Below are 16639 nucleotides of genomic sequence, written 5' to 3' on the forward strand. Positions count from 1 at the left end.
CATTTATATTACACAAGGCGTTACATTAAACAATACACATCTTACAAGGAGATAAAAACAGGGACGAGTATAGAAACAAATGAATCGTTGAGAAAACAAAAGTTATACATATTAAAAGTAACCTTAACCACACATCTTGCAGTGCGAAAGTGTTCTTCTTGAATGGTTCCTGAATATAAAACACACGTGCACACATTTCTGAAGAGCCAGCAGGCAGGACAAAGTAAAGTGATACCTTAAGAGTTCTCATTTTTCTATGTTCTGACTAACAAATGAAGTCTCCCTTGAGTTCCTGACAAACATACAAAACAGGAAATTCTCCTTCACTCTCAACAATAGCTATAAAGACCAACGGTAAAATTTTCATTTTAATTATTGTGCAGAAGCGTGAAAGCATGATTTTGAACATGATATAACTCCTTCATATAACCCAGTTTTTTACACAAGGTGTTACATTAAATAATACACGTCTTATGAGGAGATAAAAACAGGGACGAATGTAGAAACACATGCATCGTTGAGAAGGTAAAGTTATACATATTAAAAATATGCTTAACCACACAACTTGCAGTGCGAAAATATTTGCCTTGAATGATTCCTGAATACAAAACGCACGCGCACACACTTCTAAAGAGCCAGCAGGCGGGGAAAAAATAAGGTGAAACCTTAAGAGTTATTCTGAGAAGAGTTCATCATTCTTTCTATGATCTGAATAACTAATGAAGTCTCCCTTGAGTTCCTGATAAACATACACAACAGGAAATTAAACAATACACATCTTACAAGGAGATGAAAACAGGGAAAGTTATACATATTAAAAATAACCTTAACCACACATCTTGTAGTGCAAAAATATTCGTCTTGAATGATTCCTGAATACAAAACACACGCGCACACATTTCTGAAGCGCCAGCAGGCAGGAAAAAGTAAAGTGAAACCTTAAGAGTTCTTCTGAGAAGAGTTCATCATTTTTTCTATGTTTCGACTAACTAATGAAGTCTCCCTTGAGTTCCTGATAAACATACACAACAGGAAATTCTCCTTCACTCTCAACAATAGCTATAAAGACCAACGGTAAATTTCATTTTAAATATTGTGCAGAGACATGAAAGCATGATCTTGAATATAATATAACTCCTTCATTTAACCCGATTTTTTACACAAGGTGTTAAATTAAACTATGCACATCTTACAAGGAGATAAAAACAGGGACGAATGTAGAAACAAATGTATCGTTGAGAAAGCAAAAATTATACATATTAAAAATAAGCTTAACCACACAACTTGCAGTGCGAAAATATTTGCCTTGAGTGATTCCTGAATACAAGACGCGCGCGCACACATTTCTAAAGAGCCAGCAGGCAGGAAAAAGTAAGGTGAAACCTTAAGAGTTCTTCTGAGAAGAGTTCATCATTCTTTCTATGTTCCGACTAACTAGTGAAGTCTCCTTTGAGTTCCTGATAAACGTACACAACAGGAAATTCTTCTTAACTCTCAACAATAGCTATAAAAGACCAACGGTAAATTGTATTTTAAATACTGTGCAGAGATGTGAAAGCATGATCTTGAACATGATATAACTTCTTCATTTAACCACCTTTGAAAGTCTCTCTCTATATTACATAGCTTCATTAACACACCATTCTGTAGGTGCACAAAATAATCTTGTAATCTTCAAAGGTCCGGTATTCAGCTCGACAAGAATATAAAATAGGTATTAAGGAATACGTTGTTGAGAGTTTGGAGGATGACTGTGCCAGTATTTGTGGTGTATTGTTGCAGCGTTACGTGTAGGGTGGGGGCAGGTTTCTATGATGTTTATTGCGGGACATGAGGCGGTAAAGCTATGGCGCGAGATGAAGAGGAACAGAGCGTGTTGGATAGTTTAGGTCTCGGGAGCAGCCGTTGTTGGATTAGGAGGGGAGAGGGGAGGAGGAGTGGAAGGAGGGGAAGTATGGAGGGAGATGTGGTGAAAGTGTGTGGCGTGACAAAGTATTATGCATAATCTGAAAGACAGATCTGTTTTTCGGGATATTCATGTTTTTGAAAAATTCAATGAGAAAGTCGAATAGGATCTTTGGTTTTTCTGAGATATCATTTAAGTTTAGGTTGGGATTGAAATATTGGTCTAAATGAATATAGAGGTTTTCAGTGACGTCTAGGAAAGAACCTTTGTTTAGAATATCTAATACCTCAAGATCTTGATTTATTTCAGTAAAGTTGTGCTTAAATTCTTTTATATGTATATATATGTATATGTATATATCAGTCGATCACAAATAGTTTTTTTTTAGTTCTCTAATCTATGAAAATACAACAGTCGTCAAGACAGAGGCACTGTATAGCTCAAAATGCCTGGTACCAAATAAGAAAATGGAAATTGGGGAGCTAGAGAAGAAAGAAAAAATTGTAAGGAAGTTCCTAGGACCAGTTTAGGGAAAAGAGGTAATATGCAGAGACGATTAGACACAGTACACAACAGAAGATTGTGAGACTGAGTGAGAGTGGGCTGACTACATCACCAAAGTAAAAATGGGTTTAGGAGGTAAGTTGGGATCCGTACAAATGAGATCTGCAATCGATGAAAGTTTCAGACTGTTTATAAATTCAATCACAAGCCACAATTTGGAACAATAAGTCATCATACTTGAGAAATTTTTGTTTATTTGTAAACTTCAGGTTGGTTGTGAAGTGTGCACATAAAACTACTGCGATTTTTGTAAGGATATTTTAATGTAAATATATAAACTTAAATCCCCAGGCTAATATGGCAATATCCCAAGACCTCCCGTGACTACATATAATATAAAGTGCAGCATCTGTCTGCATTACGAGAACACAACCTTATATAATGTCTGTGGGTGCCTGAAGAAAGATAGGTAACACGTCAAAATGAGTAAACATGCAGAGAAATTATATTTTGTAAAGACTTTGTCCCACTTATCAGAAGTGAGCCATGACCACCCATAGCAGTAAGAATATGCTATCTCAGGCCATGAGAGATGAGGAAGCTTCCAAGCATATTGCTAACTCTCTAGACTCTATATCCTATCTAAAATAACAACCTGGAACTGAACAACAACAACAACTCCGGTCACATACATGTTGCCATACTACTTGCATTAAAATATCGGGCAAGAATCCATGAGATTGATAGGTTGAATAACCCATGATTAACATGCTATGAAAAAAATACAACATTTAAACAATCACCAGAATGAATCAAGAAGATATTCAATATAATTCTGAAGATTAATGTATTCACCAATTTAATCGCTGGGAGAAAGGTAGGTTAGGTACTCGGTCCCGTTCGTAGAATCGTAATCACTGTCAAGAGTTGTTTGCGTTTATTATGATGCGTTCAATGGCATCTTCTACTAGCCAGTGGTCTGTCCCATATTAATTTTCCTTCATCATCATCATCATCATCATCGTCATCATCGTTTCCCCTTGTCCAGCTCCTGTCAGTTTGGAGTTGATGGCACCTCTCCACCGTTGCCCATCCTTCCACCACTCCTCTTCAGTAATTGTATTCCAGTCCAGTCTTCTTTTTCTTATACTGTTCTTGACAGAGTCCATCCATCTTGCTCTGGGCCTCCCTCTTGACCACTTTCCCTTTATCTTAGCCTCCAACACTTGGTTTGGTAACCTTCCCTCCTCCATCCTCATAACTAGGGCCCAGATTCATATGCACTAAAATAAAACAAAATACACTTACAAATGCATTATTTAATTTCAACTCAGTGCTAAACTGATAAACAGTTAAATTACTTGCAAAATGATGTATGCCAGTAGCTTATCAACTGTTTTCAATGTTTTCAGGGGTCAGTGACTTTCTGTTGTCGGACATAATTAATTTATATATACATTGAAAATGATCGTTCCACGTCGATGGCCGTAACTGGGCAACACTTGTACGCTGGCACTGACTGCTCGAAAAATTATTCCGGCAAAGACTGTCTGATTCCACTTATCTTCTTCAGTCGTGGGTTTGAGTCCAACACCACACTGAGTTTCTTTTTAACCTTTTCGCCAGTTTCACCAGGGACACAATTTAAAGAACTAATGGTATTTTGATTTAACTGAAGGGATTCGTGTAGGGGTGCACCGCAAGTTTCTAGGTCCTTAATTGCCATCTAAAGTAATGAATAATGCACATAGATGAAACTCATATCTTTATATACAGTTTCAGATTCAAAAGTGCATTTTGCTTCAAAAACACACACAGTGTGACTATCATCAATACTTTTAACCCGTATACTGGGGAGCGCAACTTAAGTTGCTCGAGGAAATAACCAGCCAGGTGGGGAGAGCGACTTCAGTCGTACGCTGCTATTTTATTTTTTTCCTCGACTCTCAGCTTAGCCAGAGTTATGAAATTCAGTCCTCGTTATCTGCATACCCCTGTCATCAAGTGGTATTTTTAGTAAGTACTTCCGCTTAACAGAAACAGATCAGAGAGAGATGTATATCATTGAACATAATTCGCTTCCGTGCAAAAGCGCGCTATGTGTTCGCCTCGCACGGGAACTAGGCTAATCAGCTGCGTCCTTGTTATGTGCTTACTCGAATACTTTAGTGTTTTATGAGACTGAGAACTGTATAGTATATCAGTGTGAAAAGGAGTACTGTAATTTCGGGGAGGAGTGAATTTGAACTTATAGATGCGTTGCACTTCTGTTGTTTCATAAGAGTACTTTTTAGTCGTAATTATGTCTTCTAAACGACATCGAGTTGAAGAATTACGTGATGACAGCTTGCATTCACTTGTACATGAAATGTTGGAGTTTAGCGACGAGGACGATGACTTCAGTGACTTCCATTCAGACAGTGAAGATAATTCGTTCTCTGGAGAAGGAGGCACATGTGGTACAGGACAGCATTCTGGTGCTATCATAGCGAATGGTCGCGGGTTCGAAAGTAACACCTCGGGTGACAACAATGACGATGGAGAGATACAGGCAGATTCAAACTGCAGTGATATGTCAGGGCCTATTACGTGGGTAGAAGATGGACAGAAAAGGAGTAGATTTCCAACAAAGTTCATTCCTGGAGTAAAAGGACAGTTTATGGATGTAAAGACTCCTGAGGATATTTACGAACTGTTTGTGGACGATACTATCTGTCAGTATATTGCTGAGTAAACTAATATTTATGCGCAGCAGAAAATTTGTGGGAAAACACTGGTTCACAAAATGAAACGGAGGAGTAGGGAAAAAGACTGGATACCTACAAATAAGGATGAAATAAAACTTTTATTCGGACTTTTGCTTCTTCAAGGGATTATCCACAAACCTACAATGGGGCATTATTTTTCTCGTAACAAGTTACTGGCCACGCCCATATTTTACGAGACCATGATGGAAAAGAGGTTTTTCCTTCTCTTGAAATTTCTCCATTTTTCTGACAATGAGGCCTACGATGGGCAGATGCCTCCTAAACTATACAAGGTAAAGCCAGTCTTCGATCACTTTGTGAAAATGTTTCAACAGGCTTACATCCCGGATGACCAGCTATCCATAGACGAAAGCCTTCTTCTATGGAAAGGTCGCCTTGGTTGGAAGGTATACATTCCAAAGAAAAGGTCCCGGTTCAGAATGGAATCTTACAAAATTTGCGAAGCGAAAACGGGTTACGTGTGGAATATGTTGTGGTACATGGGAAAATCAACAGAACTCAAGAGTGAAGTCCATGGCATCGATCTATCACAGTCTTCCAAGCCGACGAGAATTGTGTGTACTCTGGCAGATAATCTACTGAAACAAGGATACCTGATAGGAATGGACAACTACTATAGCAGCCCTGAATTATACGACCTGCTAAATGACCTTGATACTGACGCAGTGAGTACAGTAAGAACCAACCGGAAAAATCTCCCTAAGGAACTTATGAGTAAAAAGCTGAAGAAAGGAGAGGTAACGGCTGCTTATCGAAAGAAACTCATGGTTCTAAAATGGAAGGACAAGAGAGATGTTTGCATGCTCAGTAGTATCCACGATGCTGAAATGCGAACTGTCCCTATCAGAGGAAAGGACGAAACCAAAGAGAAACCTGTAGTTTGCATAGACTACAATGATTCTATGGGGGGAGTTGACCTTTCCGATCAGTACGTCATTATGTACTCCACAGCAAGGAAGTGAATGAAGAAATATTACCAGAAAATTTTCCGGCATCTTCTGGACCTCGTGGTATTCAATTCATTCATCATTTTCCGGCAACATGGAGGAAAATGCAATCACCTGCAGTTCAAAATTCACCTCATCGATAAAATCCTCGAAAAGTACACAGGTTCAACCCCCGCTGAAGCAATGCCTGTCCTTTCAGTTAGACCACTTCCCGCTGCTCCCACAGAAAGATTCAGCGGTAAGCATTTTCCTGATGTGAATCCACCATCGGGAAGAAGGCAGCATGGTGTGAAGAGGTGCGTGGTGTGTCTGGCGAAAAGAGAGAGGCGTGAAACAATCTACAGACGCAGTGACTGCGACGTCGCTCTCTGTGCAGCTCCATGTTTCCGTGCTTATCGCATGCAAGATGTGTAAAAACAGTGCGCGAGATGTAAACTGTGTGACTAGTGTAAATAATATAATTAGTGAAATCAGTCCTGATGTGTAAATTCATTTCGATAAAGAAGTAATTATTGTGAGAAGACGATTAGAACCAGGCTACCACTGTAAGTACTTACTCTCAACTTATTACTGCGATTGCAAACCCTGAATGAAATGTATTTCTCTCAACTGCGGTATTTATTTCAGAAATTGTAGATTAGTTAATGATAAAGTGTATTTGCAGTGTATAGGCTTTTAATTTTCCTGAAATTAATATGAAAATATAGATATTCCGAAAAGAAATTTATATTTGTAATATACAGAAGTTAGTACGAGACTTAGGTCGTTTTTGCTCCAAAACTATAACACCCACAAATATTAACAAATAGGCAAAAAATCACTTTCTATATCAGAATTAGGATATACGTAGCATTTTATTATCAAGTATATCAAAATTTGGAAGGTTTCTTGAATTTATTTGATTATTTTTTGAGTTGCGAAAATTCGTCCCCACCAGAACAGAGTTACCGTATCACGCGCTCCCCAGTTAACCGGTTAATTACATCTTTTACTTGATTTAAGTTCTCCTGGTAGAATAATACTGCGGATAACCAAGTTCCCCATCTTGTGAGAACAGGTTCCGGTGGAAATAGCTGTTGTGAAAAGGGTCATATTTCGTGTATCTGCTTATATTGCGACACTGAAAGCACTTCCCTTGATCGGGAAAGGCTTCTCGTGTTGCCAGTGGATGTACAACATATAGAGTTCATTAGATTTTGCATTTCGTTCAGGAATCTTGGATAATTGATAACAATATAAGAGAAAAATATATCTATGTATGCACTTACATTCAAAATATGCACTAACCTTCAAAATATGCATTTGCATATGCGCATATGCATATTTTTTAAAATCTGGGCCCTACTCATAACATGTCCTCACCATCTCCGGTCATCCATCCCTCTCCATTCTGTCGTTAAAGCTTTTCCATTCGGATTTCCTTTATTATGTCCTCATTTTTGACTCTGTCCTTTCTTGTTTTTTCCTATCATACTTCTTAAAAATTTCATTTCACAGCCCTGGATTTTCTTCTCTCATCTTTTTGGCACTGCCCAGATCTATGCTGCATATGTCGGTATTGGGCAGTAGTACATCTTATGCATCACCTTGTTATACTTCATTGGTTCATTTACATCATTTTAACACGTGTGTTGAATAGATGGACCCTTTTCCATCTTATTGTTGTTTACAGATTGTTTTACTTATGTATTTGTTTTCTCTCTTTTGCAGTCGCAGTCGTAACTGCCAGCGATGGGCAATCCCTGAAGATGATTTAACTGTTCCTATGCAGTGTCCAGTAGCTGTTTCTCTTCATAGGTGTGACATAATGTGTGTTTTACTCTTTGGTACTTAGCATACAGGACAACAAGTTTTGGTTTGCCAGTATTGCACTGAGAGCATAATTTTGTATTGTCTCATTTAAAGAAATGTATTTTTTACCTGTATAGTACGTCTACGATCATCGGTGGAATTCCAATGTTAATATCCTGTTTACTCTTCTGTACGATAATTGATTATGTTTTAACTGATAAAAGTAATGCTGATGTAAGACTGTGTTCTTCAAGAACTGCATTTATCATCATTAGTGATGAGGATTTGTGCATTATTTTGAAAATAGTTACGAAGTTTGAAATCTGCATTTTGATTAATGAAGGCAGTTCATTTTTTAATTATTATTATTAACTAATGACACATAAGAGCCAGTTTCACAGGCTCTACATTTTTGTATCCTTCGTCTTTGTTAACCTCCTTTGCGGAAATATCACTAGTAGAGTATTTAATTTTCTATAAAGGTTCTTTTTCTTATAAACAGCCAGCCTGGTCGGGACTAGACCCTTCATCAGATGGTGAAACGGCCGGTTAATATTAAAATAAATGGCATATTCAGTCATTTAATATATTTCACCATGTTTGAAAGTGTATATATATTAAAAGAGTTTACTAAAAACATATTTGGCAAATCCATCTGTCCAATATACTGGACCGATTTGCTTCATTTTTGTTTTATACTCTCTGGAATTACCTGCTGGTGAATCAGGAGACATTGATAGGACTCTTCAGTTCAGTCAACTGTAAGTAATCATAAATCAAATCATTAAATGATCACTCCAATAATTGCAGGCGAAAGCTTACTGTAACCCGCAATGCATTCTGTACTTTAACGGGTTGCTAAGCGACTAACGCTTCCAGTAATATTCTGATATATGTGATTTTCATCCTTGGTAATACCATTGCATGCAGCCATGTTTGATTACTACCTATAAAGCCAGACACTATACACTTGTCTGATCACGGAATAATACTATTCCCTGCTAGGTACTCGATGATTCTCTAACCTTTCCCAGCTTCCAAGATGACAGAGCGTTTCTAATAACTTACATGCAGCTGAGAGAAAAGGTCTACCTACAGACAGACACCAACATGACATGCGCCTTAGACATTACCTGGGAACACTTATCGAAGCATAACCTAGCTATACTAGAAAGAGTGAAGGCCATGTATCTTAAAAAAGTTCTCTGCCTGGCAAAAAGCACTCCTTGGAGTCTAACCTATAAGCTCACAAGACAACCGTTCTATATAAGAAGAACTGCAATTCAAAATTCCATTGCCTTCTGCGACACAGTATCAAGCTTTACATTGAGAACTGTAGGATAAAAAAGTAAATATATGGATAGATTTTTTTATTAAACAGACTGCATGATGACTTCAGAATGGGTGAGTGCTGACTACGAACTGCGGCATTCCATAATGCGCTTCTTATTAAATGTGCATAAAACCGTTGAAAAAGGCAGGCAATAAAATATGACTAGGACAGACATATCAAGACGAGTTATCTTACTTATTCATATCAAATGCTGCAGAGCAGCACGGGTCCTCTTAGTATTATATTACAGTAGAAGTCTGCTATAGCGAGTACGGCATATAACGAGAACCCCGTTATAACGACAATTTTTTTCTGTCCCTTCGGAATTCCTATATTGAACTGTGCATTATCCTCCAGTTACAGCGAGAGGCTTATAACTGACGCATCCGTTATTACGAGCGTTTAAACGCGTGCGATTTTTCCCGTTACCAATATTTATGCACCCCGGCGATTATGTTGCATGTGATCGATTACTTTTGGTATCGTTTCCTTGCTATTTCTACTAGCAAGTGCTCTCATCGACATTCGAAGGCGATTTCGGAATCGATTAGTAGTACCCGTCGACTGCTGTTCCGTAAAGAAAATTCTAAATGAAAGATGACATTTTCATAATAAATGCGTAAATAACATGTCCGATAACTTGTTAACTCATTAAAAATAAAGGCTGAATAAACGATCACTTAATTTTAATGCTAAATACTGCAATTAAGCAAGAACGGGATACACTTCAAGATATGGCAGAGTGCACAATTGATTTCAGGGGTTAGTTTATATTTTCTTGCATCTGGTTAAATCAAGGAAAGGCTATTATCATGTAAATTTATAGTGAGAAGGTTTTAATTATACTTATAGTACGGTTAAGTTAGGATAGGTGACGCTGTTTGAATAAGAAAACTGAAATGTTTGCCACAAAATGCGATCAATCATCTTCGGTACGGTATAATTTTCTCACTATGTGCATTTGCGAGCTCTCTCGTTGAAATTCGAAGGCAATGCTGGAGTCGATTAGTAATACACGTTGACTGCTGTAATCTAAAGAAAATTCAAAATGAAAGAGGATAACATGTTTTCGTAATAAATGCGTAAATAACATGGCCGATAGCAGTTGTTAACTCATTAAACATAAAGGCTGAAGTAAACGATAGTATAATTTTAATGTTATATACTGAAATTAAGTAAGAATGTGATACACCTCAAGATATGGCAGAGTACATCACTGACTTCAGAGGATAGTTCATATTTTCTCTTGTCTAGTTATATTTCGGAAAAGCTGTTCACATGTAAATTTTTAGCGAGAAGGTTATAATTTCTCTACATGCGTTTCAAATATGTTTCATGATACATATAGGGTTAGGTTAGGCGACGCCTTTTGAAGAAGAAAACTGTAATATTTGCCACAGAAGCTTCTGAGTGATACCGTATTTCTCTGAATCCAAGACTACTTTTTTCCCTCAGAATTTCATGCAAAAGATCAAGGGTTGTCTTGCATTCACGGCCCAACAGTAACGAATACCACTGGCAACTACTGCAGTAACCACACTGCTTTTTTCACCCCCGCAAGTGCACGTACACACAAAACTCGTTGACAATAAACGACCGCCTCTTTATTATATATCGCTAGCCGCGACAACCGGTTGTACGGTGCCTGTGTGAAACATCACTGGATCTTGGGCAATAGTGAAGAGAGAATGACGTTCTATTAACCTCAACGAAAACGTTTCTCAAATCTGCAGAATGGCATCAAAACATGCGAGTCTTCGAATTCTTAAAAGGGCCATGGCTAATCAGTGGCAGAGTTATAACGCGTCTACCGTACCTGATGCTTAGAAAAATTAAGTTTCATAGACAGCAGGAACATTTTCTTGATGGATAGTCATTTTGTAAAGATACGTGGAACCAGTATTGCCGGCAATTTAACAACGGGTTCTCGTCGATATTATGATGCCAATTTAAAGTTAATGGTTATTAAATACTCAGAAATGTAGAATAATTGTGCATAGGCCTAACTAAAGCCAATATTTGACGTTATCGTGAAGACAAAGATAGCTAAAAAATGCGTACTGTACAAAAATGCATTCAGTGGTCCGCAACAAGGGCGCTTTAAAGAAGTCGAAGATGAAATTGTGAGGTATGTGCATGATAAACTCAAAGGCAGGCCATACCATGGCCCAATAAACTCATTCGTTGACCTTCAGCGTCCGCGATTAGGCCTATACATCGCTAGCCGCTGAAATTGGCTGAACCCGGCAAGCGAGATGTGCGCGTAGCGGTAGCCGGCTATATCTAATGCTGAGTAAATGTAACAGTTTTATAGGCAGTAAGAATATTTTCCTGATGGATCGTTGTATTGTCGAGACACATGAAATAGGTATTGCCAGCAAATTTTCAATGTGTTTTCTTCGGTATTACGATCCCAATTTTAAGTTAATGGTCATTAAACCCACGGAAATAAAGAATAATTGTGCAGCCCCAAGAAGTACGTCATAACGAAAGTCAGTGTTTGGCGTCTAAAAAGCGTGCTGTACAACAAAGGCATTCATATGATTTTACAAAGCACTTTTTGAGCCTGATTTTAATCTTTGAAGGAGAAAGTGAGGTTCGTCTTTGATTCGGAGAAATTCGGTACCTACTGTAATTTTTTCAGAATGAAATTAAACACACATTATCATGAAAAATAACAAACAAGTAAGCTGAAGTGTGAATATCATCCGCGGAAATGCAAGTTTTGGACAAACTGATTGCCTTTTCATACCGATTTTAATGTGTATGGGGGTTTTTCCAACTTTTATACAAAACCGAGTATAACGACAATCCGGTATAGCGAGAAATTTTTTCGCTGTTATGAATTCTCGCAATAACGGACTTCTACTGTATTTTTCTTTGATTAAATTAGCTATTATACTTTAACTCATTTGCTGTGGTGGGGTCTGCAGATAGTTTTTCACCACAAACGTTAAGAACGTTGACACCATGCAGTCTTTTCCAGTGGCCAAGCTATTCATCACTGGCTTTGAACTCGCCCCCATTTCTTTATATCTTTATTTTTAAATGATGCAGTACAGCCTTTTCCTTCAGTATTGATCTGGTAATTGGAGTTCCTTCTGCAAGCCATCCTTGATGATTTCATTTGTCAGCTTCTTTAAAGTAGATCCAATAGAAAATATTTTTTCTGATTCCACCCTAGTACAATAATCCTGCTAATCATTTCCTGAACTCCACCATTACCTAAACAGTCTAATGCATGATGAATGTGCTGGATACACCTGCTTACTGACTAAAAATGGCACCCACTATTATAAGCAGTAAGCAACCCATTTATTGTCTGTTGACATGGACCTGAAACAGCTTGGTCTTTATTTCATGAATGTACGACCCTAAGGATAAAATATATTGATATCTCTATTATGCTACAATGAGTGGTACTGTAGAATTCAGTATCTCTGCCAGCTATTGCCTGTGGTCGGCAGGGTGGGTGGCAGCTGCAACCTTGAAAACCGGAAGCAATTTTATTTACCGAGTTGGCTTGTGTCTTCTTTAACCCTAGAACCGGCAGCCATTTTGTGTGAATCCCTGATGGATTCTTATTTTCATCCCATTGGAACTATGTTCCATGGCACTGTTGCATATCGTTGGAAAGCTAATAAACCACAGATTCAGATGGTAAGGTTAACTTTTCTAAAATTACACTGAACATATTCGAGAATCATTCTGTCATAGGATGAAATCCTATATCTCCTTTAAACTTCTGATTACATTTTTACAAGTCTTCACTCTGCACTCACATCACTTCTTTAAATACAATGTCATTGTATTTTTTCTTTTCCTCTTCTTCATTTTCCTGTTGTGAAAACTGCTGACACTAGTGGTGATTAACAAAGATGATTGACAGATACTTACAGAGTATACAGAAAGTAGATTGTCCAAGCGAGTCAAAATAAATACTCAGCAGTTAATCCTCTAAACAAAAGAACTGGAAAACAAGGAATATACAGTGCTTACTGTGTACATAACTTGCCCTTCCATCATAGCCTGTCTGGAATGTATAGGACGTTTAGAATATTGCCCAATGATCCATTAAGAGGTGGGAAATTTTCCGTTCAAGGGCATGTTTTGACTTCTACTTTTGCATTTGACAGTTCCTGCTTAATCCAGACTGGTTAGCATTACACTCTATGCATCCAAGTCAAGGGACAGGGGTAATTTTCCATTGAAGGCATATTATTTTCTGCTTAGTAGAAGGGCCATTTAAGGCAGGTTTTACTATATAGTTTTGTGTCTGCTTCTGTTTGTGTGCTATCGTACCTGCTACATTGCTGATCTCTATCTGCCTCCTTGTCACTTGTATGTTAGTTAACTTTCCTACCTCAGTATTAATACCATAACTTAGAGCTGTGCAAATTGTATTGACTATTCTGTCTTGATTTAGTATTTTATTCGATATTCTGATGCATTCTTCACTGTTTTTACGAGGATGTTTGTATGTTAGTTGACATTAGCTGTTGTTGGGTGTAATAATATGTTGGATGTACCAACATAATTTCTCTGGTAGCAGAGGGACATTTTTGTGTACGAGGGCAGGTCAATAAGTATCTGCAATTTTGCTCGAATTGTCTTAAAGTGTGGCTCTATGACGTGTGTTCACCAGCCGCTAGATGGCACCTTGTCTACGTCTGTGGTAGGTTTCAGCGTTATCAGATCAGTACGGCTTGTGCTGTTGCAATGTAAAGATGGCCGCACCACTCTTTGTTTGCACCAGTGAAGAACAGCAGAACCATGGCTAATGTGCATATTGTTTGCCACGTCATCAACAGTCACTCGTCTGTTTCAGGATCATATTAACTTGCTCAATATTGGCATTAGTTACAGCTGCAGATGGACGCCCGGATATTTTCTCATCCTTCACGCTCGTGTGACACCTATTGAACTGTTCAATCCAATGGTAAACACTTTGCTGTGGCAAAACATTGTCCCCGTATTCTACCGAAATCTTCTATGAATTTCTGCTCCTGGTACACCCTCAGACCACAAAAAACGGATTACGGAACGCTGTTCTTCCTTGGTGCAAACCGAGAGTGGTGCGGCCATCTTTACGTCACAACAGCGCAAGCTGTATTGGTCCGATAATACTGAAACCTACCACAGACATAGACAGCGGTGCCATCTAGCGGCTGTTGAGCACACAATACTATAGAGCCAATCTAAAGACAATTAAAGCAAAATTGCGGATACTTATTGAATTACCCGCTTACATGCAAGTTTATTAATTGCTAGAGAAATTTATTTTGATATGTCAGCTGCAGACTGTAAATACTTATTAATTATAAACATGTTCCTGTAAGTTCATCTTGGCCAGCTTATGAACTGTATTGAGAAATGGCCGTTTATCAAAATGTTTTACTTAGTTTCATTTATACAGGATGGCCCACCTAGGTGGAGATAGGAACACGTAGCGTCCCTTGCTTTGGTAAGTATTAAGTTGCATACAGGCTGCCACATTCAGGGATACGTTGCAAACGTTATGTTTACTCTCCCTGGTGGGATGAGTCCCGTCGAACTCTTAACACTCCAGTGTTACAGTTCTGACTGGACGTGGCCGTGCGGCAGTTCTATTAAATTAACTTGGTATCGCTTCTTATTAAAGCACAGGACGCTACCCTTTCTTCAACAAGTCAGAAATAGGTGGACCGCCTGGAACCCGCAGTCACTGTATCTGGATGTACTCTTAACTTGGATGTGTTTGTTTTCTGGAATCACTCGTAAGTAGCAAACCTCATCACTGATGGTTATAAATGCAGACAGACAGACAGACACCTATTGGTCTACAAGTTTTATGTGGATAAATGTGATATTTGATTGTATGGTAAAGACATTTCACTGTAAATAAAGAAACCATTCAACACCCTAAAGGTAGTATTGTCCATCCTCATTCCCAGCATATACAACTCCCTCTGTCAATCACTGGCAGAGTGAATCCCACAGCTGGCAGAGGTAGTCCATGTTGTAAACCACGTCTGGTTAATTAACCTTTTGTGGACGTATTTCCATATATGATCGACAAGCGTAATATGTTTCCACAGTTGTTTGTCGAGGTATAGTCTACATCTCACATTTTCCGTTCTCTGTGGTCGCTTGTTGCTTATAGATTGCAGTGTCCCCAAGGGATGTGTTCAAGGAGCCATGGAGTAGCTTTTGCTGCCATCTCTACGCAATATAAGACAGCTGCAAAGAAAATAAACTACGAGATGCAGCATGTGGTCTGTGCCTCTTTGCAGCTGGCTTTTCCAGGTTGAATAGAAAGCGATATGATAATTTAGATGAGGAACAGATAAAAGAAATGTTAGGAGAACAATCCAGCGGTGATTGTGATTTTGAGAACGAAATACAAGGGACAGATGAACAATTGAGTGATGAAAGTGTGGGAAGTTTGCCGTATGTTCACGGGTGGAAGGAAGTGGAGTCTGATGATAGGGAACCGAAGGAACACGCATTCTGTAATAATTCTGGACTTAAGACGAACTTGCCATATGATGCAGAGTGTACTGACTATTTTTCCTTATTTTTTGACTATGAATTGCTCAACAAGTATAATTAAAGAACCACCTAATCGATACTTTATTTTTTGCGTTGGTTGAAACATGTTCTGTGAGTGATAATGTATATTTAATTTTGCCCAACGCAAAAAATAAAGTATCGATTAGGTGGTTCTTTAATTATACTTGTTGATTATACTCATTGATACGGTCATGAAGTGGACAACTTGCAGTCATTTCTAGTTATTCTTGTTTTTCTGCTACACACTTTTCTTTCCATCTTCTGCTCTGTCCTAATCAGTCTCCATTCCACTTTATTTGTATTTATTTCTGCTACAACTTTATTTTTTAGTTCACAACACACATATGATTGAACAAGGAACATTGTGACAGGAACTAGATGATGCCACCTCCGAAAGCTAGCGCACAGTGAGCCACGAGAGTACCACTTACAGCACACCAACGTTGAGCATGCTTGACCCTATGCCTCTCCTGCCTTGCCGAACGCTCCAAAGCGCTGTCACATGTGTGGTCATTAGAAATGTTATCATAAGCAATTAACTTCATGATGACCTGTATTGAAGAGCAATTACAAATGTGAAAGCAAGAGCTAGAGTTTCCACCTATTAAATACTCATTTACTGTAACAATAATTACGAGGTGTGTTCAAAAAAAGACAGAACTTTGTAAATTGCGTGCAAACCGCAACATTGAGCGAGTTGTGACTGTGGCGGCGCCTAGCGGCAACTTCTGACAACAGACCGCTGCTTTCCGCATTCCATTGCATGCATTATCAGTTGAGTTAGAGCCTCTGAAGTGATTGCGTGTGTCACATGTTCGTCCAATTCTATAATGAAACA

At 38.4% G+C, this 16639-nt stretch overlaps 1 protein-coding gene across 1 annotated transcript in view; it reads left to right on the forward strand.

Moving 5' to 3' along the window:
* dom (domino) overlaps window positions 1-15146 on the forward strand; it is a 485316-nt gene extending 470170 nt beyond the window's left edge. The window contains exon 45 of the mRNA XM_067154429.2: window positions 7836-15146. Coding sequence (XP_067010530.2) covers window positions 7836-7847 — 12 coding nt within the window. The 3' untranslated portion in view covers window positions 7848-15146. The remainder of the gene's footprint in view (window positions 1-7835) is intronic.
* The last annotated feature ends 1493 nt before the right edge of the window (window positions 15147-16639 follow it).

The sequence above is a fragment of the Anabrus simplex genome, chromosome 10 (assembly GCF_040414725.1).
Source record: "Anabrus simplex isolate iqAnaSimp1 chromosome 10, ASM4041472v1, whole genome shotgun sequence".
Lineage (NCBI taxonomy): Eukaryota > Metazoa > Arthropoda > Insecta > Orthoptera > Tettigoniidae > Anabrus > Anabrus simplex.